This window comes from Lucilia cuprina, chromosome 4, assembly GCF_022045245.1.
Source record: "Lucilia cuprina isolate Lc7/37 chromosome 4, ASM2204524v1, whole genome shotgun sequence".
NCBI lineage: Eukaryota > Metazoa > Arthropoda > Insecta > Diptera > Calliphoridae > Lucilia > Lucilia cuprina.
In genome coordinates, this window is record NC_060952.1 from 68,428,491 (window position 1) to 68,454,337 (window position 25,847).

Sequence of the window (25,847 nt, forward strand, 5' to 3'; positions counted from 1 at the left end):
AAAATCGCCTAAACGTATATATTTCTTTGAATAATAAAGCTATCGTGATAAAGTTCGACTTAAATTTGTTTTGGGTGCATATAAATCATTCTATTGATTCATGTTTCTAGTTTCAATATTATAAAAAATTCAAAAAGTACCTTTTGATGAAAGAAATAATACTAAAAATTCACTTTTATAGGTTCTCCCTTACTCCGGGCTCTAAATGCTTAATTTCATGTGAAGGTTATAAAAATGTTGAATTAAAAGTAGTTCTCGTAAGATTAAAAATAAATCTCGTAAAACTGAGTTGCATAACGAGAGAAATACAAAAGATAATATTCACGAATACAAAATCGCACTAGCTCTGGCACTATTTACAAATGTAAATATTTTATAATGTATTTCTCGTAAGCAAGTGTATTGGTGCCAGAGCTAGGGTTAATATCTCGGATTCCGTTTTTATGTAAAATCGTTGAAAATTTAAAAATTAAACGTAATTGAAAACTTAGCAGCTTAGATTCGACTAAGCCGCCGCCGAAATTTTTGTGTCAGCCGCCGCCAACATTAATATTTATCAGCCGAGGGCTTTGACGCATATTATACTTTGTAAAAGAGAAAACAGAAGGAAAAAAACAAAAATAGTTCATCACCTGAAAACGAATTTGATATAACATTTGTATCATTAAATTGATTCAATTGCATAGAAATGGGTAAAATTTTAGTAATACTAAAAATCTAGATGCATTTTAGTCCAATAGCTTGGAATGAAATAAGACCGCTTTGTGGGCGTTGCTCTGAAAGTTATCTATTAACGTATGTGTTCTTAACTTCCGTTAGGTTCTACAGATGCAGCTACAATGCAGAAACTAGAGAAGCACTTAATGCTATTAAAAGAGGAATATACAAAATTACAGAGAGGTTATGCCGACTTAGAACGTAAATACAGCAAGGCAATAGCCTCCAGTGATAACGATGCTGGTGTAGAATTTAGTAGCTTTGTCTCACGATTAGTATTAACCGTGGCATCATTGTATGGGCGTACGGTGTACTCAGATCTAACAATTAAAATGACTTCAAAAACAATGCCTGCTCATAAATTTGTTCTTCATGCTCGTTCCGAAGAATGGAGGGAGGAAATTTTGGCAGATGTCAACGAATTAGATTGGAGCGATATGGAAGAAGACATTTCGATGGCTCTCTTACGTTGGATTTATATGGATGTAGTGGATTTGCAGCATGATCGGCTCGCATTAGGTTTATTACGAGCATCTCATCGTTTTCATTTACCAGGACTACTGGGACTTTGCGAACGAGCATTAGTCGCTTCGGTTGGAGTACGTTCATGTGTTCGTTTTTATTGTGTTGCTGAAGAAGTTGGTGCTGCTAGCTTACTTGATTACTGCTCTGGCCTGATATCGACACATTGGGATGATTTAACACCTCAAGACTTCGAACACATGTCGGGTCCACTTTTATTTAAAATGTTAAAAAGTAAAACTAAACATCCATTACATGCTGCGGTGCGATTATTAAGAGAAGACGTAGTATTTTTGTGTCTTGTGGAAAATGATGGAATGGTAAGTTAGATTTAAATAAATTTATTCTTACGTATTTCTTGATAGATAGATAGATAGATAGATAGATAGATAGATAGATAGATAGATAGATAGATAGATAGATAGATAGATAGATAGATAGATAGATAGATAGATAGATAAAAGGGGCAATCAAATAAATTTAAATGTGGAAAAAACAGCAATTGTACATTTACAGACTTATATGCGAAGTACCTTACTCCAAATATGTGTTAATAACAAAATGTAATGTGTATAAATAATTGTTAATAAAAATATTGGTGCATTCTAAACACACAGAGTTTTATAAAAAATAAAAATTTTAAATTTGTTCGAATTTTCAATGTCAAAAATTTAAATTCTTTAAATTAATATTCAACAAAACTGAACACCAAGAAGTGAAACTGTGACTTTTTTACAACAATAACCTTACGCTCTTCTCACAGACAGGTTCTGTGTAACTCCAACATATATAACGAAAATTTGTGACCTGTGCAATTATACCCTACACCACTATAGTGGGGAGGGTATTATACGTTTGTTTCATTTCACCTAGCCCCCATACAACCGTACCTCTCGATTTGAATTTTTTATGCCATAATTACGTCAAATATTCTACTATCTCTCTAAAAATTGACACAAATAATTATTATATAAGTATAATTGACACTACAGATTTTCGTAAGGATCGCCCTTATTTGACCCTAGCCCCCATACAAACCCCCCTTCAAAAAAATGTCTGAAATGTCTAAAATTGACTTGTAACCATTTGTATCGCAATGAAACTCAACAAAACTAACTGTTATTTAAAAATATATAATTTTCCCAAATTTACCGTGGACCGGCCCATATTTGACCTATATAAAGGCTTATTTAGAAATTTTAGTTTTTTTATCAATAAATTGCTTAAATATTTTAAAATTATAGCTATGGGTCCAAAGGTCTCAAATCCGTATTTCAAATTTTCGAAGTCAGTATGCCTTTTTTTTCAAATTTTTTTAAAAAATGTATAATATATCAATTTGTATGTAGATATATTTTTATAACTGAAAAGTCGGCCAAAAATGGAATGGTGCTGTCTATATGACCTGCATGAAAAAAAGCTATACTGATTTCAAAAATTTGAAATACGGATTTGAGATCTTTGGACCCATAGCTATTTAATTTTCAGGTCATATAAACAGCACCATTCCATTTTTTGCCGACTTTTCAGTTATGAAAATATATCTATATACAAATTGACAAAATATTAAATATTTTTTTAAAAAATTTCAAAAAAAGACATAGCTATCCAATTTTCAGGTCATATAAACAGCACCATTCCAATTTTGTCCGATTTTTCATGAAAATGTCTCTATATATTATGAAAATGTCTATATATTAATTAATATTTAACATTAAAAAAATGCTATGCAAAATTTAAAAATTTTGAATATGTCTTTGGAACCATGGTTATGGAGAATAAAATATTTAGAAATTTTTATTTATTTTTTTTTGTCTAAAAGTTAATTCTGTTAAATTTACTCTTACTCTGTTAACTTAACTTAGTAAAATTGCAAAACAGAAAACGTAGCTAACTTCACCATATTCTGTTAATTTAGCAGTATCTGAATAAGATGCATGTTAACTTGCCAAACTAACATTTTTTGAAAAAAAAACGTAGCTATCTTTCGTAGCTAACATCACACACTTTAATATTCAACATAAAAGTTCCTTTATAATAAAAAAAAAATTAAATATACTCATGGTGCAGTGTATTATATGGTCGGCCATGTCCGACTATACTTTCCTACTTGTTTTCTTATATTTTTATACTATTTTTACCAAATAATTATTATAAATGCAATCAAAATATAACAACATTTCCCTTCTTTATACACCATTATCTATGTCTTATACATATTCCTGAAAATGTTAATTTAATAATAAATAAAGTTTTCATTGCTAAATCATTTTCATAATTTAATTTTCTTAATACAAATTGTTTGACAAATATGATATAAGTTTCTATTTTAGTTTTTATTTTATATTTTGAGTGTGTGCAATCGGTAACAATTTACTTGGAGTGTCTGTGCCAAACGATAGCAAATTGCTGTTAAAAGTAAATTTTCGACAGATATGAGGTGAATAAAATTTTAGTAGCTCGTTGGGCTACATAAATTTCTGACAAATAAAAATGAAAAATTTACAAAACAAAAAATAAATGTATGAAAAACAAAAATTTTAAAATTTACAATTTAGTTTCAAAATCCATTTCATATTTAAAATATTTATTTACAAAATTCATAAAGAACAAAAAACAGTTTATTTTTATTGGATGTGTTAAATTTTCGGGATTAATCAGTGAAAATTGTCAAAATTTTTCACAGCAAGAAAAGTATCGTTTGGCACAGCAAAATGTAAAAATTTTCCCAACATAGAACTTTGCTACCATTTGGCACACACTCAATTTTTGATAGATGTGAGGTGAATAAAATTTTACTAGCTCATCGGGCTACATAAATTTTTGACAATTGAAAAGAAAAATTTGAAAATACAAAAATTAAAATGTTTTATAATTTTAGTTTGTAATACATTTGTGATTGTAGAAATTTATTTTAGAAATTAAAAAATCTATAAAAGTGTTTCTTTTATTAAAATAAATGCAGATTTTTTTGTGAAGTTAGTGACAATTCTCAAAATTTAATGTAATCAAAAAAGATTTCGTTTGCAAAAGTGATAATATTTTCCACCATAAAAAAATTTTATTTTACCATAGAACTTTGCTGCCGTTTGGCACACAGTCTTTATTGAAATTTTTTCCACCGAACACTAAGAATTCAAACTCTGCCAAAAAGAACCTTAGTTGGTACCTAACTCTATAAATGTTTTAGTAGAATTATCAAGCCAGCATTTAAAATTATATTTTATTTCTTTAAATATTTTGCAATTTATTCATAAAAATTGTAGAAGAATTTATATTTGGTTTTTAATCTGCAATATTGAAAAAATAATATATTTGAAATTATAGTATAAAAAAGGTAGTCTCAATCATAATAAAACAATAATAAGGTAGAATCAGTAGAAAAGTACGTTCTCAATTTTGCCATAAAAAAGAAATTTAAAAAAAATATAAAGAAAAACATCTAATAAAAATTATTGAAAATTTTTTGTGACGATAATAAAATTGAATAATTTGAATCAAAAAGATTGTAAAAAAAGTTCAAAAACAGGATAAAGATGTGTGGAATTATGTTTGCGATGGCCGTTCAAGAATCATTTAATGATTTTTTTTCATATGAAGATTTTTAAGTTTTTCTCTTTATGTTTGACATGACAAGACAGAGAATTGATAATTCTTCCTACTGATTCTACCTTTCTATGGTTCTATCATGGTCTTAATCAGAAAAATTAAATTTAAATTAAATTTTTGACGTTTTCCTTATTTTAAACTTTTTATACAGAATTGCCACATGCTAAAAATAATAATAAATTAAAAATATTTTACAAAAAATGTGTAATTAGTTTATCTTAATAAAAATGTATTTTATATTAAAGAAAGTTAATTAAATTATTAATTTCATCTAAAAACTTATAAATAAAACATTTTTCGGGTTTATTTTGCGAGACTTTTTTTATTTTTTTATTTCTGTGTGAATATTTATTTTCTTTTATATGACGGTATAAAAATCTTATTCGGAAAAATGTATGATTTAGATAAAATCGTTTAACAATTTTCTTATCTAAATCTATTTCATAGAAATTTAACAAATTAGACATTCTTATCCTTACATTCTAGTGTATAGTTAATAAACGCAACAAAATGTTCGCTGTTATGTAATATGATCTTTTATTCGCGACCTGGTCAGTTTTCAAGAAAATATCGTATTCAATATGAGCAGACGTGTATTTAAAAATATCAGATATGTACTTTGTTTCAAAACAAAACACAAATTTTAAAGAAAATTTGGTTCAGCTCACGAACGGTCATTGCTAGACTTAAAAATTTTGGGAATTATCATAAAACAAAGCAAGGAAATATTTGAGAGGTTTAAAAAAACATGTTTTTGCTTTCCATACACAATAAGTCTTTCCAATGTACATACCTTGTCTCTATTCAACCATGAACGTTTTGAATTGATAGTAATATCACTTTTAAAGAAACAGTCTGAACAAAATATATACTCTTTTGGTCAATTTTTTTCGTTGGTTTTGCATCTTTCAAGCCACTGTTGGCGTTTACCCGGTAATATAGGGACTTTAAAAAGTCTTGCATTGAGATTTTTGTAGAAGTATTTAATATTTTCGCAGTTCGGAAAAATGCAGCTCATATTTATTATTTAATTAATTTTACAAATATTAATATAATTATGATTTTAAGTTAATAGAAACATTTTTATTATATTTTTTTTTTTAATTGAAATAATTTTTATAAATTGTTTACGTGAATTTCAAAGCATATATAGAAATTTCATTCATTATAAAATGGGAAAAATTAAAATGTACATTTTAACACTAATTTAACAAAAACAGTTTAAGCATGTGTTAGTGAAAAAGTACCTAACTCTAAATATAACAAAAATTTGCATTCTGAATTTTTTGAATTTTCAATAACAAAAATTGAAACTCTGTTTGTAAATTAAAATTCAACAACAAAAATTAAATGTCAATAAATAGAAAAAAATGTTTTTTTTCAGTTCAATAAAATTAAAAAATATATTGTGTGAAAATTGCGATGGATATATTTTCAAAAAATTTTTAAAATTTTTAAAAATTTTTAATGAATAGCTGAAATTTCACGCACGATTCTTAAAAGTGGTCAAAAAAGTAAGGTAATCTTTTGAGTGTTTTGACAAGTTTAAACTTTTCACAAGAGAGTTGAATTCACATGGAACTCTTAGATGTGAGAGAGTAATTTCCTATATGTGAGAATCGGACTACTTGTTATACTTATCACACAACCTTCTATTTTCTACAATATTTGAAATATTTTTTCTTGTACCACACGAATTTTCTTGTACCATATTAATTGTAGTTAGATATTGTCTATTTTCAATACCAAACAAAAACAAGTAACCGGGGTCGATTAAGACATGTCCGTCCCTCAGTCTGTCCGCCTGGCTTTCAATGTAAACCTTGTGCGCAAGGTACAGGCCGCAATTTTCAACATAATTTGATGAAATTTGGACCAAGCAAGGGCTTAATAAATACGTCAAATATACTAGTATCTCTCTAAAATTTGACACAAATATGTCTTACATAAGTATAAAAGACACTGCAGACTTTCTTAATGATCGGCCCTTATTTGACCCTAGTCCCCTTTCAAAAAATGTCTTAAACGTCTAAAATTCACTTGTAACCATTTGCATCGCAATGAAACTCAACAAAACTATTATTTAAAACTATATCCTTTTTCCAAATTTACCGAGGATCGGCCCATGTTTGACCTATATTCCTATATAATGCCTCATTTAGAAAATTTTGTTTTTTATCAATAAATTGCTTAAATACTTTGGAATTAAAGTAAAATTCAACATAAAAGTTTTTTTCTGAAATATAAAATTTTTAAAAATAAACTCATGGTGTAGGGTATTAATTGTCGGCCATGCCTGACTATACTTTCCTACTTGTTCGTTATAATTTCGAATAGTCGAATAATTTTTAAAATTTAGTCGACTATTCGAATAAAAAAAAATATTGTAAGTTTTTATTCGAATAATTTTAAGCACGAATAATTGACAACAATAGTAAATACCCAGGTGATTACAAAAAAGATGGGTATAAACTAAGCTGTACAAAATTTTTAAACACGTGGATTGTAAAGAGTAAAAATTTATTGTTTTATTATTAAATTATATAAAGTGGATGCTGCATCTGTAAATGTGATAAAAGTTATAGATATGTATGTGTTCTTTTGTAGACGTTTTTATTAAATTCCAATTACGTGCTATAAAACCCTTTAGACTTTTCCACCAGTTAGTATGTGGTATTTCTGGCATTTTTCTCATGTAGAACTTTTCATTTTTTAACCTTAAAACTACAGGCGTCACTGATATATTCAATCTCTACAATTTGTATTCAACGTAATGCATTTGGACGCATTTTTTTAAATTATTTTGCTTTTTTAATTGTATATTGTTAATTTTTATTATTATCAAAACAAATAAAATGTAAAAAAATATTTGAAAACATTTATAAAGTGAATGTCAATCTGTTAATGGAAAAATTAAATGTTAAAAAAAAACAATAGCTTCGTTCCTTTACTTGTCAAGTTTGCTGGTTTTTACCAGAAATTGTAAGAGAGAACAAATTTGAGCAATTAAAATTATTTTCTCTTTGCCAGAACTTGCAGGTTTTAGCCAGAACATTTTTTCCTGGCAAATAGAAAAAAATTGTCAAATAAATTATTTGTTTATAAAAATACATTGAAAACTAAAAATGTTTGATATTTTTTTATTTATTTTCATAAATAAGTATGTGTGATTGTAGTTTTTCAATTTTATTTTAATTTCAATAGAAATTTATATGGATAAACATCCATACAAATTTATTGAAAGAGAAATTTTGTTTTTTCTGTTCCCGTACTTTTTATAAGTACGAAGAGAAAATTAATTAATTCGCTTTAGCCAGAAAAGTTCTGGAACAAAGCTAATATATCTGGTATTTACTAGGCTTGTCATTCGAATAAAAATTATTCGATTAATCGAGAAAATTTTTTTGTTTTTCTTCGAACGAATAAAAAATTTCCAATTTAGAATAAAAAAATGTTATAATTAAAACAAATCTCTTACTACCTTTTGTAATTTATAATAATGTATATTTTGATTGTTAAAAGTAGAATGCATCATGTTTTAGAAGTGATTCTATGGATTTTTTAAATGCTTGTAATAAGTGAAATAGGTAGTTCCTAAAGCAAAACATACACAACACAACCGCTAATACAATGTGAGAAGGCTTTAAGAAGTTGTGAGTTGGTTGTACGACAACATTATTCTATTTTACTCTTCAAATTCTACAAACGTGTCGCAACATAAAAAGCTTGTCGTACAACATTATTCTATTTTACACTTCATTTTGTGATTGATAGGGGCTTTTCATAGGATCTAGGGTCATATGAGAACCTATTAATATGGAATTCGTGAGGGTCATCAAATCTTGTATAGAACTTGGTTTTTGCAGCTTTTTGTCGAGATATGAGTATATTAAACATAATTATGAATTTAAAAGCCCACAGGCTTCGTCTAGGATGCCATTAAAGATCATGTGCCAAATTTCATTGACTTATCTCCAAAATTGCGACCTGTAGTTTGATTACAAAGTTTAAAGGCCCTATTCGGAGGGTTTAGTCGTATGGGGGCTAGGTGAAATAATCAATTGGCTTCGTCCCTGGGACAATAAAATATCATTTTCTAAATTTCATTAAATTATCTTCAAAATTTCGACCTGTCTACATGGACGGACAGACGGACGGACATAGCTAAATCGACTCAGAAAATGATTCTGAGCCGATTGGTATACTTTAAGGTGGGTATAGGACAAATATTATTGTGCGTTACAAACATCAGCACAAACCCACAAAGGGTATAATTAAGCTGAAATGTGTGGTTTTATTTTTTAGAACTATTAAAATTTTTATTTATTATTTACAATTAAGTTGCAAGTATACGCACACGCATCCAATTTCATTAAAAAATTTGTTTTACAAAACAAAGTTCTATTAAGAGATTGTTTTCAAAATAGTAATAATGTTTGTGTGCCATATGCGAAACTTGGTTGTAAACAAAAGTTCGCATCGTAATTCCTTGCATAAAAATCTATATTCATACATATATAGGTACTGGTATTTTTAAGCGAGTTATGTACGTTAAGGGCATTTTCTGATGAGATATTTATATGGGCAACTTTGGTTATAGTATAAGGGAACCTTATAGGGGTGTTATGTCGTAAACAGATATTGCCCATTTTCACTACCAAACAAAAAATATTTGAGATTATTTGAGATTGAAGTAAGTTACTTACTTTTAAGTGCATTAATGTACGCAAACCATCTTAAGATTTTGGAGGTGTTTGGCAAGTTTTATTTATATTTTTCAAATTATTCGAATTAAAACTTGTATTCGTTATTCGTTCGAATAATCGAATAATTTGTAAAATTTATTCGACTACTCGAATAAAAAAAGCATTGAAATCTTTTATTCGAATAATTTTTAACACGAATAATTGACTAATTACTAGAGTATTCAACTATTCGGGGTTGTGTCTTATTCGGTTTATTCGACAAATAATTATTTGGGGTTTTAAGTTAGCCGGTTAATAATCGGATAATTCAAAATTATTCGGTTAATCGAATAAAATGCAAGAGGATTTTTTTTAATATTTTTTTTATATTTTTCTTCATATAACAAACAAAATTATAATTAAACCCTACACCACTTTTATGGGGAGGGTCAGAATCATTTTTCGAGTCGATTTAACTATGTCCGTCCGTCCATGTAAACTTTATAATCAAACTACAGGTCGCAATTTTAAAGATAATTCAATGAAATTTGGTGCATGAACTTTTATTGTCCCAGAGATAAAGCCTATTGAAAATTGTTAAGATTAGTCCATTATTTTACCTAGTTACCATACAACTGAACCCCCGAATAGCGCTAATAAACCTTGTAATCAAACTACAGTTCGCAATTTCTGAGATAATTCAATGAAATTTGATACATGATCTTTTATGATACCGTTCACATCGGTCCATTATTTCACCTAGCCCCTATACAATTGAACCCGCCGAATAGGGCTTTAAATTTCATAATTATGATTAATATACTCATATTTCGACAAAAAGCTGCAAAACAAAGTTATATACCACACTCGATGACCCGAATTTTATAATAATAGGTGCTCATATGACCCTGAAAAGCCCCCATCAAAATTTCATTTAAATGCCCACAATTTTATTCAACAATAAAGTATGTATATCTTAACTTAAGATTCTTAAGTATGTATATCTGAGGCAAGGTACAATTCAACTTAAATGCTTTATTATAACAAGTAAATCACATTTTATTTTTGTAAAATAATTTCTTAATTGTTTTCAATTCTACTTATTTTTCCTAAATATTAGAAATTATTTATTTTCATGTGAAATCCTCTTCTGTATAATGATATTAAGTTTGTTAAATTTATGTTTTTGAGATTTATCAACGAGTTCCAGAATTTATACGTTCCAATGAATTAGTGTATAACTATGTTTTGTAGAAGAACTTATTAGAAATTTTTTAGAAACACAACACTGTTCCTATAAACTGGATGTAGAAGTAAAGGCGATATCATTATTTTCAAGCTTTCTTTTTAGAAATTTTAAATGTTTCTGCAGAAAACCATTCTAGAAGTTTGTTAATCAGAACAACTTATTACAATGTTTCTGAAGTATTGTTATAAAAATCATCCCATAAATCTTCTTCATTTTCCTGGTTAATCGATATAATATATTCGGTTTATTCGTTATTTGAAATTAGAAATAGACGATTAATCGTTTGAATATCCTAGTAAATACTAACCTCAATTTACCAATACATTGCGTAAATACCGAGTAGAATACCATCTTTAAAGTGATATAAGCCATAAATTAATAAATATAAAAAATATTCTTGATTTGAAAACATTAAATACAACTACTGCATCCCTAACTTCTTCCTCAATTGCATCTTTAAACTATTGCTAGAGTCCGACCGAACTTAAAATTTCGTTCGGTACCGAACACCGAATCCGAACTTCGGTAAATTTGAGAGTTCGGCCGAACACGAACTATGTTCGGTTTTCAAAAGTTCGGTGAACACGAACTTTTTTCTTAAATGAAAAACGCATTTATGATTAAAAAGTAATAAATTTATAAGATTTGGAACCAAAATATTTTTTTTTAAATGGGTCTTTAATTATAATTGGGTCTATCCCAGAGAGTGATAAATTTCTAATAACAAACTATTTTTGTGGAATGCATATATCTTAATACCTTTATTTTTGGTTTTTAAACGATTCATTTACAGTGATATAATTCTCATAAGAGCACGCAGAGAAAAAACATGGCTGTGGTTAAAATTATGATTGTAGTCTAAACATATTATCGTTATTGTAACAATTTTAAAATATCATATTATAATTAAATACCGTCAAAATATTTCATCATGATATATTTGTATTTATCATAATATTGTTATACATGATCATATTATGATCCAAGGTGATCAAAATTTCGTTTTAAATATGTATCGAAATCAAAATGATATGTATCGAATTAGTAAAATTACAGTTTCTAAAAAAATAAAAAATATATATAATATATTTACAATACTTAACACAATTCGCAAATTTCAATTTGCCGATTTATATGAAATTTTGATTTATACAAAAATCTAAGTATAATTTCATAAAAATATTAGTATTTTTAGGCATGTTATGAACGTTAGTCATTTTCTAAAGCGAACCTTATTTTGAATACCAATCAGTCTACAATAATAGTTTAGGTCCTATTGTTCTTTTAAGAGACTGACTGACTGACAGACTGACGACATGTCTAGATCGTTTGAGAATAAGGACCTAGAAAATTTCAATAAAAATTGCGAATGAGATCAACGATTTATAGTCGAAACTAGATAATTTAAATTAAATGTTTCACTTTTCTTACCTTTTTAATCACTTTCTGGTTAACTGTTTTTTCAAATCAGCCGAAAAAACGAACAGTTAAAAGGCGTTTTGTACCTATGTATATCGGAAATTATTGTACAGACAGGATGTATGATAACTTATGTAAACGAATTTTCAGCATTTTTAAAACTTTTTGATGATGTAAAAATATGATAAATTAACATTTTATAAAAATTTCGCCGAACACCGAACATTGGCCGAACCTCACTTTTTACCGAACTCAGAACCCGTATACGAACGTTTGGTCAGACTACAAAAAAGTTTTTCAAAGCCATATATTCAGCAGTTATTGTTTGTGGTATACAAATTTGCTTCCCAACAGCTCTAAAATCACCAAATTTTTGTATATTTCTACTTTTTATACATTGAGCCTCTACGCGAGGAATCCTATACAAAACACATGTAATCTTTCATAATAAGTGTAAGCAGTAGCAATTGCTCTCTGCCTTACAAATCTGCTTCCAAGGAGACATCATTATTTGTTGGGTAGATACGAAAGTGAGCTTAAGAAATTTTATTCTCTCACATGGACAGGTACTTTGTGAATTCAATACGCTTGTATGAGTATTTTTATTTATTTTTTCATAAATTAACAAAAATATGGAAGCACAGAATGTATCCCAATACATCATACCCTATGACATTGCGAGTAAATTGCAATAAGTTTTAATGTAGAAGTTATATTTAACTGATGAATGTACTGCTCAATAAAAAATACATTGCCAAATTTAGTAACATTATTACATATGGGCATTTCCACCGAAAAGTCCACCGTGGCTCAAAAACTAAAAGTCATAAAAAATAAAATTTCAACTTCTATTATTATAGTAAAAGATTTAAATTTTATTATGTTAAAGAATTAAAGTTACAATAATATTTCAGGCACATTTTTCCACATTTAGTAGCATTTGCTTTTGATAGTTTTTATTATTTTAAACGCTAATATTTAAATGGACTTTTATCGGAAAACATTTGTTGAATTAATAGTTATCTTAAAACATACAAATATAAAAAGATAAAGATCCTTAAAAGGCAAATTTTCGGTTTTCTTTCATAGACTTTTAAATGTCACGTTCGTCACGTTGAAACAGGATTTATCACTTTAACTTTTTAGTTGGTATTCAGAAGTATTCAAAACTTTGAATCTAAATCAAGTTTAGTATATAGAACTCAATTTAAAAGAAAAGAAAAATAATTCTAAGCGGGGTTATTTTTTATAGAATTTCAAAGTCTGTCACGTCACGTCACATTACATAAATTTTCTCAAGTGCAACATTCGAATTGTGAAATATTGTTATTTAAAAAGATATTTATGCATAAAATTCAATTAGGTGATAGTTGTGATTTTTTAGTTGATAAGTGGAAGAAAGAGCACAGAAATTCAACAAATGATATTTTTAAGAAATGTATGGAAAAAAGTGATTTTCGGATATTGGCGTTATGACCGATTATTGTATTATCATCAGAAGGATCAGTAGTTGTACATTTGGAAGTTTCTTGTGTGTTTGTATTATCAGGATGGCGAAATTTTAGTTATATATGCAAGTTTATGGGTACATCAAATGTGGGCTTTGTATGGAAGCTATGCCTAATCATGGACTAATTTTTAAAAAAAAATTATGATGAACGATTTTTGTGTATGTCAAAATTATTTGTATTGAATTTTATTGTGATATAAGCACTTTTAAAAGCTTTATGTTAATTAATGTGAATTCTTATATTATTCTTATACGGGAGCTATTTTCAACTAAAATGTTATTAAATAGTCAAAATATTTCTCCGATTCCAAAAACTTTCAACAATGTCCGTCCAAAATATATCTATGGACTAATTAATTTGCAATAATATTGCAAATTTCATCATTGGAAATTTTGTCACATCACGTCATGTCACGTCACACATAACGGCTTGTACAAAAAAATCTGAAAACTATTTTTTTAGTTCTAAAAGCTGAAAAATAATCAATAAATATTCCAAATTACAATAAAAAAGGTTTTAACCAAATAGCCAGGTGAAACTCGCAGATTTTTACATTTTTGTCAAAAAAGAAATAAGCAACTTCTATTTCTGTCACATCACGTCACGCACTTTAACTACTTATATCTTAGAGCCATTAAGATCTTTCAATTTCTTCTTCCGACCAGTTATAGAGCTATTGAAGTCCTATATAAAAATACAAGAATTTTTAAAAAATATATATGTTTATATGTATTTTTCATCTCTTTAAAACGTACGACCGTCACGTTCGTCACGATGGAAATGCCCATATGTGTTGGAGTTACACAGAAATCGTGTGTGAATTTCACTTGGTGTTCAGGATTTTTTCGATCATCTTTGAGTTACTTTGAAGTCAGTCATACTACAAAAATAAAAAAAAATAATTTTTACACAAACATATTAGCCCAAACCGCGATCTGGTGTATTTTTGCAATTGTTAATATTTACTATTAATTGTGAACGATTTTTTCAACTTTTATTTACAACAATAATAAAATAATACTAGCTTTACGTGAAAAACTAGATGGCTGATATTTTCTACAAATAATCTTTATTAATAAGGGTATATTGCGTTTGTGCTAATGTTTGTAATGCACGCCCATGTAAACCTTGTAATCAATCTGTAGGTTGCAATTTTCAAGATAATTTGTTGAAATTTGGCAGATGATTCTATCGAACCATGGAAAAAAATTTTAAAAAAGTTAATCATTGGGACACTCTAATATATATTCCGAGTCCTTAATAAATTCTAAGGTACATATCCACGACTGACTGTTCGTCTGTCTGTTGGAAACACGATAGATTCGAAACAAGTTTGTTTGATTTGTATGGTCAATATCGGTTCAACAAATTCTCCTAGCCCCTATATAATCAACTATTCGGAAATAACTATATTGCAAGTTACTGTATAGCGATGAAATTCCACTTAGGCATGTTTTATTGGAACCGAAATGATTTTATCAAATTTCATCGTCATATTAAATACAAAAAGCCCAGTTACAATGAACATATTTTTCAGATGTAAGAAACTTACGTCCCTAAGAATTACAAGTTTGAATTTATATATGGCTGTGTATTTTTTTGTATGTTTGGATTCCAAACATACAAAAAAATACACAGCTGAATAAAACCAAATACATCTACACACAAACGTGTACATCTTATTCTATATACAGTGTTGTTGTTGCTTTTATAAAAATTTTTTGATGAAATTTTCAAAGATTGTCTCGGATTTTTGCTCATATCTCCGTTATTTACCGACCGATTTTGCTGATTTTAAATAGCGATCTTCTCGAAAGCATGTCTAATAGAATTATTAAAGATTCGGATCTCGCCGATATCTGGGGTGCTCTAAAAACTGATTTCAACAGACAGACAGACGGACATGTCTTAATCGACTCCGCTATCTATAAGGATCCAGAATATATATACTTTATAGGGTCGGAAAATTATATTATAGAAATTACAAACGGAATGACAAACTTATATATACCCTTCTCACGAAGGTGAAGGGTATAAAAAGTACTAAAAAGTTCCCTTTAATGGGTTCATTATTTTAAGGTTTTTCATAATGGAAAAAATCGGTTTACATTTCGACATGGCCTCCATATAAGCTTCGCTTTAGAAAATAACTAACGTAAATAACAGGCTTAAAAATACTAGTATTTTTATGAAATTATACTTAAATTTTTTATGAACCAAAATTTCATATAAATCGGCAAATTGAAATTTTCGAATTGTGTTAAGTATTGTTAGTATATTTTGAGTTCGGTCGGACTCTATTTAAAAGTTAAAATACATTTATTTTACAGATATAATTGTTAGATTTTAATAGAATTTTTACTTCACTATCTACACATTTTTCAAAAGGCTATAAATTTTGTCTTTAGGATCTTTTCTTTCAGTGTACAAGCAGTACACAGTTCAAGCAGTTTTAGCTTTGGCAATTTCGGCTCTACTTACTTAATTGCATGTTTCTAGCCAATAACAACACATTAGTGCTGCTACTCTGAATTTGCTTTTATAAATACGCAAGTGCAATTACAAAATTATATGTATGACTATGTTTTTTGTTGTTGGTTGATAATAAAGCGCGGGAGGTCTACATTACGCGATTTCGCATCAAAGCATTACGTGCTTTTTATATCTACTTCGCATTCTACGCTTCAAGTTATATTTAACGCTTTTTAAGTGTCAATTTCTTGTTTAATTCTTAAAAAACTTCGCTGTTACAGCTTTTACTTATTTGTTTTTTATTTTTTTAACTCATAAAATGTCAAAATCAGCTGACATGTTCGTGAGTCTCTTTTGACGCTTAGACTTGGTCCACACTAGGAAACTTTTGTTGAGAAACTTTTTCTTAATTCTCTTTTGAAGTTTCCTTAATGTCCACACATAGAAACTTTTGTTTCAGAAACTACGTATTAATTGCATTACTATAGAAATAAATATAGTAATGAAATTCGACAGAAATAAGTTTTATATGAGCCAAGTTCTCTTAAATAAATAAAGCATAGAGAGTTATTTTTAACATCTATAAATATATTTAACTTTTAAATTTATTTTATATATATATATATAATATATATATATATATATATATATATATTATATATATATATTATATATATATATATATTAATATATATATATATATATATATATATTATATATATATATATATATATATATATATATATATATATATATATATATATATATATATATATATATAACCTAAAATATTACAAAAATTAGAATGGGCAGTAAAAAGTAGTAGGCACTGATAAAGACAAGTTGTTGTTGTGCAGCATTAAACTGCTGCGTAAGTCTTTGCTGTGGAGAATTACACAGATCCCCACGACAATAACAATAGGTTTTTTTTGCACCAAATAAATGATTACTATCACCCATTGTTTTGCATTCTTCTGTATACACTTCTTCCACAGAATATTCTTCCCTCCATTTACCATTGTACAATACCTTAAAAATTTGAATACATTTCAAATTGTATTTCATCTGTTATTATTTTAATCTTACATGTCGCAAACGTTTTTGTTGAGCACATCCAACTGTTGTAGTTTGTTGTTCATAATCATTCTGCAGATGCCTTTTTGCAATAATTCGGGAACACATTGTAGAATATGGACAGTCGATGATGTATTTTGACGAGCCATCAAAATTTGAACAGGAAGGTGTAATAATTTGATCATATCCAATAGCTAAAATTTCTGTAGTTACAGCACAGTTGAAACATTTGATGCTAGTTCCTAGATCTATTAAGCATACATATAAATATCAAATGTATGTTTATTATTTCAATTAAAAATATGATACTAACCAATTGTATTAATAATGGTAAATGCAACAATAACTCCAGTTAAATCCATTCTCTATAAATTTGTTATTGAAAGATCGCCTTTTCAATTTAATTAAGTAAAAAATAATTTAATTAAGTAAAAAATAAATTATCCGCTCTATATGTAAGTTGGAGCTTCCAAATTGTAATCAATGAATGCCATCCGCTGCAGAAGCGATTTCAAAATTTAAAATGTGTGTATGCGTCTTGTACGAGTGTGATGGTGACGCATATTTTAAGATATTCTTATCCGGTTTGTCGTTCATATTTCACAAATGCTGGGTTTATTTTACCTCTTATGTAATGTATGTCTATAGGAATATATTTTTATATAATATTTTTTAAAACTAAAACCACACGCTCATTATCTACTCAGTTATTTAAATCAAGTGAAATGAATGTCAAGAAATTTATTTTATGATTATATCATGTTATTTCTCGAGTTCTTATAATTGTATGGCAATGTTTATTTCCAAAGGTTTATTAATTGTCAGAAATTTATTTGAATATATAACTTGGAAAAAACGTTTGAAGGTTTAACCACAAGTTCATTCTCATAACACAAAATTAAATAATGAGATTTCCGAGCATTTAAACTAATTTTTTTTTGAAATATTGCAACATACCGTTTAACAGCCCTAATGTTATTGTTGTAATCGTTTGTCTGTGTGCGAATGTTTTTCCTTATAAAAATATTCAATAATTAATTTAATTTTAAATATCTACAGTAGTTTTTAGACCTAAAATTAAAATCCACCAAAATCGAAAAAGATTTAGTTTCTAGTTTTACAAATTATTTTTGCAAATTCTGAAACAAAGCAACGACAACCGTCTTTATTTAATGGCGTTAAAGGAATATTTGTATACTCACATACTCACCCATGTATACAAATATTAAAAAGTGTGATGTAATGAGGATACTTTACACATTTGAGTATTTGCATTTTTTGTTTTTCGTCATTCACTTTAAAAAATATGTTCTAAAATAAAAAATGCAAATGTTTTCACTTGTGTATGTATGCTTAAAATAAAACCCACTTAATAATTTTGAAGATTCTAACTGTAATAGTTTTCCAGATTTATAATTTGTAGCAATTCGCTAATTTTTCGGGATTTTCTCAGATAAACTAAATTTTGTATTTAATTCATATAGGAGGTGCCAAGTCCCCATTGATAAAATTAATCCTCGAAAGTTGTTTATGAGTACTCAATTAGTAAATTTGCTTTGCTAGTTTAAGCGCCCAATAGAGGTGGTTTAAACTTGGGCAAGAAATGCAAAAGTTTAAACAGCTTATGCAAAAAATTAATACAATGTTTACTAAAATAAACATAAAAATTATTGATTTATCGATTAGTATAAATTATAGGAACTTCACATATATATTTTTTTAAATATATATTTAACAATTGTCTTAATTTGTTTTTATAAAACATGCATTGTTTTGACAACAAACAGTGACGTTTTTGTTGTTTTGTATGGTAACACTGCGAAGTTTAATCTTGTACTCAAAAACATCAAAGGGGATTAACATCAGAATCAATTTATTTTTATATTTACTAATCTTATTATTAATTGGTATTTGATTGGTATTAATTTTTTTCTTGATTTATTTCAGCTTTCCGAATTAGTAAACAGCCTATCAGAGCAAGGACTTTTACCACTACAAATGGCGTTAATGGCTAAAAATTTACCAATAGCCCAAACACTTGTGAAAAATGGATCAGCTAATATAAATGCTTATGACTCGGAGGTTTATTATTTGTTAGATGTTATCAACAATTTATAAAAGCAAATATTTATTTTAGGGTTCAACTATACTTATAGATGCAGTTAAAAGGGGAGATAAGTTTGCAGCAGACTTTTTGCTGGAACATAATTGTGAATTAGATTTAACCTCAAGGTAATATTATTTATTATAACCCATAAAAGACAAATGTTTTTATATTTCATATTTTCAAAATACAATATTAATTTGTGTAGTTATGTATGTACATTAGACTTCATTTTTAGAAATTATTAACTTTATGTTTTTAAAATACATAGGTTTTATTTGACTCCAACTAAATAGTAATTTAAATTCCGTAGTAATTTGGTTCCTACAAATTTAGGAAATTGTAGATGTCATTGCTATTAACACTCATACATACATGTATGTGCATATTGTTCATTTACACGCATTGAGCTATTTTGTATTCTTTCTTACGCGTACGAGTGCTCACAGTATAGTAGCATTCAAGTGTGAAATAAAAAAACACAAAAACTCTTTATTATTTTTTTATAGATTTTAACTAGATTTCAATTAAATTTTAAATGTAAAAATATCCTTTTTACCTTAATTATTAATGTTATAATTATTTTTTTCAACACTATTGGCCGTATCTGAATCGGAGGTACTGGTTTCTTAAATAAATTAAGAAACGATTAAAAATATTTTACAGAATGTTAAACTATAAAATTCTTTTATGAGATGATTTTGAACTGAAGAAGGTTTAAATTAGTATACTGATAACGATAATTAGTATACTGATAACGATAATCTACCGATCTTAGGGCCAAGTTTTGAGCAAAAATTTCAATATTGGACTACTTAAGCCGTCCTCGGAAGCCGTCATGGAATCTTGATGAATTGATAGAATAATGCTTAACTAAGTTAAATTAAACACAAAAAGTTCACTAAACTAAATTTGTTTGAAAATTCTAAATGTTGTACTTAGATTACTGTTTTGTAATTGATACTAATACAGAAATAGTACGAATTCTAATAAAAGGAAACAAAATTTATATTTTTTATTTCATTATACATTTTTTTTCTTTTTTTTGCAGAAATTTGCATTTATTTTGTGAAAAAATAATAAAAATAAAGATTGTATGTAAAATTTTTATAGTTCAAATTACTCCAACTGCAATATCCCTGCGGAGGTCTGAATTTTAAAAATGTTGATATTTGTTGAACTTTTAATATTATTAAATTATTAATTAAGTTGAACTTATTTTAGCATTATTCTGTTCATCAACATTTCTTTTCATTTCAGTCATTTTAAACTTCCGAGAATGATTTTTAACTGCCAAATATTGAAATATTGCTCGAAATTTTGGCCAAATAGTAAATAATAGTAAATAAGTATAAAACTTTTTTATCTAAAAATAAATTTTGGAGATATTTTATTATCAATTTGGGAAAAAATGTTCATTGTTTCTGTATCTTATTTACGAAATTTTTAAAGTGGCATCTCCGATTCAGCTGTCTAGTGCTATATGGCCAATAAAGTTTTGAAAAACAAACATTAACATAAAAGAATAAAGTAAAAAGTATATTTTTGTATTCAAAATGTAATTTATAATTAAAAAAATTTTAAGACGGAATTGAAAAATCCGATTTAATAAATCATTTTTATTTTTTGAAGAATATGAATTTTATATTACATTATCTTTAAAATTTGCCTTCTTTTTAATAACTAGAACTACATTAAAGAACACTTCAATAAGGGTTTGCTTTAGTATTGACCGATACTGTACATGTCTTTTGGTAAATTATACCGAAATGTATCCTACCTTTTACCTAATTTAATGATTAACAAAATACAAGAAATTTTAATTCAGTTTCATCGATTTTTAAAGAAATGATTCTGCTCATATACCAGCTTTACATAGAGTGTTTTGCTACCCTGTAATATATATAAATTAGAAGTTCACGATTTTTGAAGACATTTTCCATTAATGTTTACCGGAAGACACTGAAAATGTCTATAATGTCCAAACAAATAAACATACATACATTTAAAAATAATTTGTCTTACATTAAATTGCATTAATAAAACTAATTACATTGTATGATAATTTTTTACTTTTAAATCTTTTTACAAGATCAACCGCAGATACTGTTTTACACGTCTTATGTGCATATAATCCTAAAGAAACGGATGCCGAACTCTTTTCAGATATGATAGAAATTGGTAAAAGAATTATATCAATGAAACCAAATATTAACTTGCAAAATCGTCAAGGTCAAACCCCATTACATTTAGCTATAGCGTCTAACAACCATGATATGGTTGATATTTTACTAGGAGTATCTAATATTGATATAAATATTCGTACGAAGGATGAAAAATGCCCACTGGAATTAAGTCTCACGAAAATGACTGACAATGACATGGAATTGGCCAATAAATTAATTAAATTGGGTGCCAGACCGAATCCTTTGAAGTCGGAAACTCATGATAATCTTTTACAAGTCTTGGCTGAACGTGGTCTTGAAAACTCTGCAGTGTTCCTTGTTGATTATGCTAACTTAAATCATATAAACAGTCGTGGATTGACCGCTTTACACATAGCAGCCGAAAAAAATCTTCCAAAACTAACGGATAAATTGCTTAGGGCAGGTGCTTCTCCAAACATACAGTCGAGTGTCTCTGATTTGAAATCAGCATTGCACGTAGCAGTAGAATCAAATGCAGCTAATGTTATAGAGATATTTGCAAATTTCGTACTAGGGGACAATGGTAACTTACCCCAAAGTAAAGGTGGCCAGGAAGCTCCAAATTTTAATTGCAAAAACGCAAATGGTGATTCTCCATTAAGTCTTAGTTTACTCTTAAACCGAACGGATTTAGTGCCTATATTGATAAGAGGAGGAGCCGATGTTAATGCTCGCAATGGACAAGATATGACTTTGCTGCACCAGGCAATTTTAAATCATGATTCAGACACGGCGGTGTTTCTATTACAACAGGGAGCAGATATGAATGCATTAACAGGGGAACAAGAATCACCACTGCAATTGGCCATTCATTGTCATATGCCTCATGTAGTAGATGCTCTGTGTACCCGTGGTGTTGCACTAAGTGCGCCTAATAATAAGGGCGATGCGCCACTTTGGACTGCATTGGAACTGGAATATGACGATGTGGCTCATGTTTTAGTACGACACGGAGTCGATACTGATTGTTGGGGTCCTGGGCCTGATGGATGCCAGCAAACCTTGTTACATCGAGCAATAGATGAAAATAAAGAATCTGCAGCCATTTTCCTTATACGCAGTCAATGTGATCTTGATTCTCCACGTCAGCCTGGTGCAAATGGCGAGGGCGGAGACGAAGCCAAAGATAAGGCATCGCCTTTGCATTTATGTGCTCAGTGGGGTCTGACAAAAGTCTTACAGACCTTAATAGATCATGGTGCCAATGTAAATGCTTTAGATGCAGAAAATAAGACCCCCCTTCATGTTGCCATCGAAAATCAACACGAAGAAATCATAACTATTCTACTTTGCCATCCGGCGATTGATTTAAAAATTCGTGATAAAAATGGAAACACTCCGTTTGCGGCCGCTCTAACAATTCGAAACCATCGAGCCGCACAACGAATTCTAGATCGTTTGCCAAATGCTGCCGAACAAATGGACTCAAGAGGAAGAAACTTCTTGCATTTAGCCATCATGAGAGATGATCTCGAAAGCGTTCTTTTCCTTTTGGCTATTCAAGTTGATGTTAATTCACGAGTACACGATGCCAACCAATCGACGCCATTGCATTTGGCGGCAACGTCTCGTAATGAAATGATAACGAGAAATCTTATACTCGCTGAAGCTCGTATTAATGAACGTGATGCAGTCCAGAAAACACCATTACATATTGCCGCAGAACGTGGTAATTTACCTGCCGTTTCTGCGCTTCTTCAAAATGGCTCTGACTACGATGCTGTTGATGGAGAGGGTAACAACGCGTTACACATAGCTGTTCGTGGTGGTCATTTGGCTATCGTAAGAGAACTATTAACAGAATCGAGTATCAATGCCGAAGCCGTAAACCACAAAGGGCGTAACCCCCTGCACGAACTTTGTCGTACGGGTGAGGACAACAATGCTGCTGCTATATGTGACTTATTTATTGAATGCATGCCAAAATACCCACTCAATGCCCCAGACATGGATGGCAATACACCGCTGTTGTTAGCTTTTATGCGTGGACAAGCGCCACTATGTAAAGTGCTTGTGAAAAACGGGGCTTGTCTAGGCACCGAAAATCGCGAAGGCATAAGTATATTTAACTTTAAGTTGGCCACTGATCAATTGTTGCATAAACTTCTAGATCAGCTACCGCAGGAATCACCGTGGTCAGAATCTGATCTTTGTCAAGAATGTAACACTAAATTTTCTCTTACAATGCGCAAACATCACTGGTAAGTCCATATTATATACAGTGAATCAACTAAGTTTTTTGCCTACCTTTTTTTTAATAGAATTTGGTTTTTTGTTCATTTTCCGAGTACTTATATGTATTTAACAAAAACGTATAGCTTTATATAACAATGCATGGTTCAAACTGTTTTTATCATATTTTAATTATTATAAATAATGAGTTTTTTTAAGCGCAAGAAATAATGAACTATGATTATCTCGAGATTGACTGAAATATTTACTATTGACTTGTTACTAGTCTTATGTAAAAGCGCTCGGTAATTAGTTTCCAAATTAACGAAAGTGCGATTTCTAATTTAGACCTTGTTTGGAAAAAATACTAATTGATAATTAAATTGATTATCTCCACCATTCAAAAAATATTATCATTTACCAGATTTTTTGTCAGTTTAATTTACTCGAATATATTTATGTACTATGTATGTTGTGCTATGCATTAATGGGTTAACTTGAGCACGTTTTATACAGACAGACGAACATAGTTAAATCGACTCAAAAATGCTTAAGAACTCTTCAACAATATTCATAAGCTTATAGTATAAGTATAATGCTTATACCTTATTGGGTTTAAGATTAATATTTTTCAGTATTACACAAAGAATAACAAATCTAGTGGAGGATTTCAGAAATCAATATACGTTTAATATATTGTTTTGATAACAATAACAACCCAGCAAAAAATTTTGCATTGGTGCAAAGTGAATTTTAGTTTCATGACTTCTTTAATAACAGTGCCAATACAACTCATTCTAAATGTCTCCCTAAATTCTACCTATTCCGCTGTTTAAAAATGTCTTAAAACCCTTCAAAAATAAATTCAGATTGTTAACTTAAAATAGATTTATGAAGCAATAGACAAAATTTTGATCATTAATATTATTTTATATTTTTTTTTATATTATAATATATTCCTAAAAATATTTGAAATATCTTCAGAAAATACATACTAAACAAATAGCTTGAATCAATGAAACATCGTTTTCAAATCATCGAATTTGCATTGGTTCGATTAAAAAAACAGCGGAATATCTTTTATCAACAGCGATCTTGATGAATTGTATAAAAAATTAAACAATTACGCTTTCTCAATGTGCTTTTTTTTTTGTTCACGCGTTAACAACAAAAAGCGCACTTTTATGTAAAACTTATCAGTTTACAAATATAATCCCTAATAATAAGTTGTGTAGTGGTCAGAACATAGGACCAGCAACTGCAAGGGTCCGATTTAACACATAATTGACCCTTGTATACAAAACCACATATCTGCCAAAATTCATTCAGTTATCTGCAGAAGTTTTTGTGAAAAAAAAAACAAAAAAATTAAAAAGCTAAATTTTTTAGAGGTCTGATTTTTTTATAAATAACTTTTGTATGTACATATATTTATTACAACTATAATCGGCAAAGATGTAGTTAATTTAGGGATTCATAGGATGGTACGAGGTAGTTTGATTGTAATGTTTTTACATGCTATAAAAAATATTTTTTATACCATGGTTTTTTACTCTTTTTATTTCTTATACATAAATATCGTTTTAAAATACTGATCGTATTATAATTTTTTTTCTTTTCAGTCGTCATTGTGGACGTGTTGTTTGCTCAAAGTGTTCCAATAACGATGTACCTATATTGAAGTTCGGTATTAATAAGCCAGTGCGTGTTTGTGGCGTCTGTTTTGATGTGTTACAAGGTGTAAATGGAAATTTGCAATAATAGAAGAGAAACAAATATTTGCGTTATGTTTAAAGCCATATTTCTTTTACAATAAAACCCGTTTTTTACGCTACAGCACAATATAATATTAAGCTGATTGAATATTGCATTCCTTAGTTATCCATAAATATGTTATTTTAATATTAAAGTAATAAAATGTAATTTTATTTATGTTATTTAATGTATGATTTAATCGAAAGATAACAAAAAATATTACAATATTTAAAATGTTATATAATTTTAAGAAAACTAAACTACACTTTAAGTGGATGAAATATTAAATGTTTATATCAATAACCGAAGGAATACATACAATGAATATGTAATATAAATATTGAAGATATT

At 28.5% G+C, this 25,847-nt stretch overlaps 1 protein-coding gene across 1 annotated transcript; it reads left to right on the forward strand.

Annotated features, from left to right (window-relative positions):
* Nucleotides 1-531: 531 nt before the first annotated feature.
* LOC111683005 (rabankyrin-5) lies at nucleotides 532-25,678 on the forward strand. The gene is made up of 6 exons (XM_023445031.2): nucleotides 532-692; nucleotides 820-1,559; nucleotides 19,206-19,340; nucleotides 19,396-19,490; nucleotides 21,455-23,770; nucleotides 25,364-25,678. Exons 1-6 carry the CDS (start codon nucleotides 689-691, stop codon nucleotides 25,500-25,502), a joined length of 3,429 nt encoding a protein of 1,142 aa, XP_023300799.1. The 5' UTR covers nucleotides 532-688; the 3' UTR covers nucleotides 25,503-25,678.
* Nucleotides 25,679-25,847: the final 169 nt, after the last annotated feature.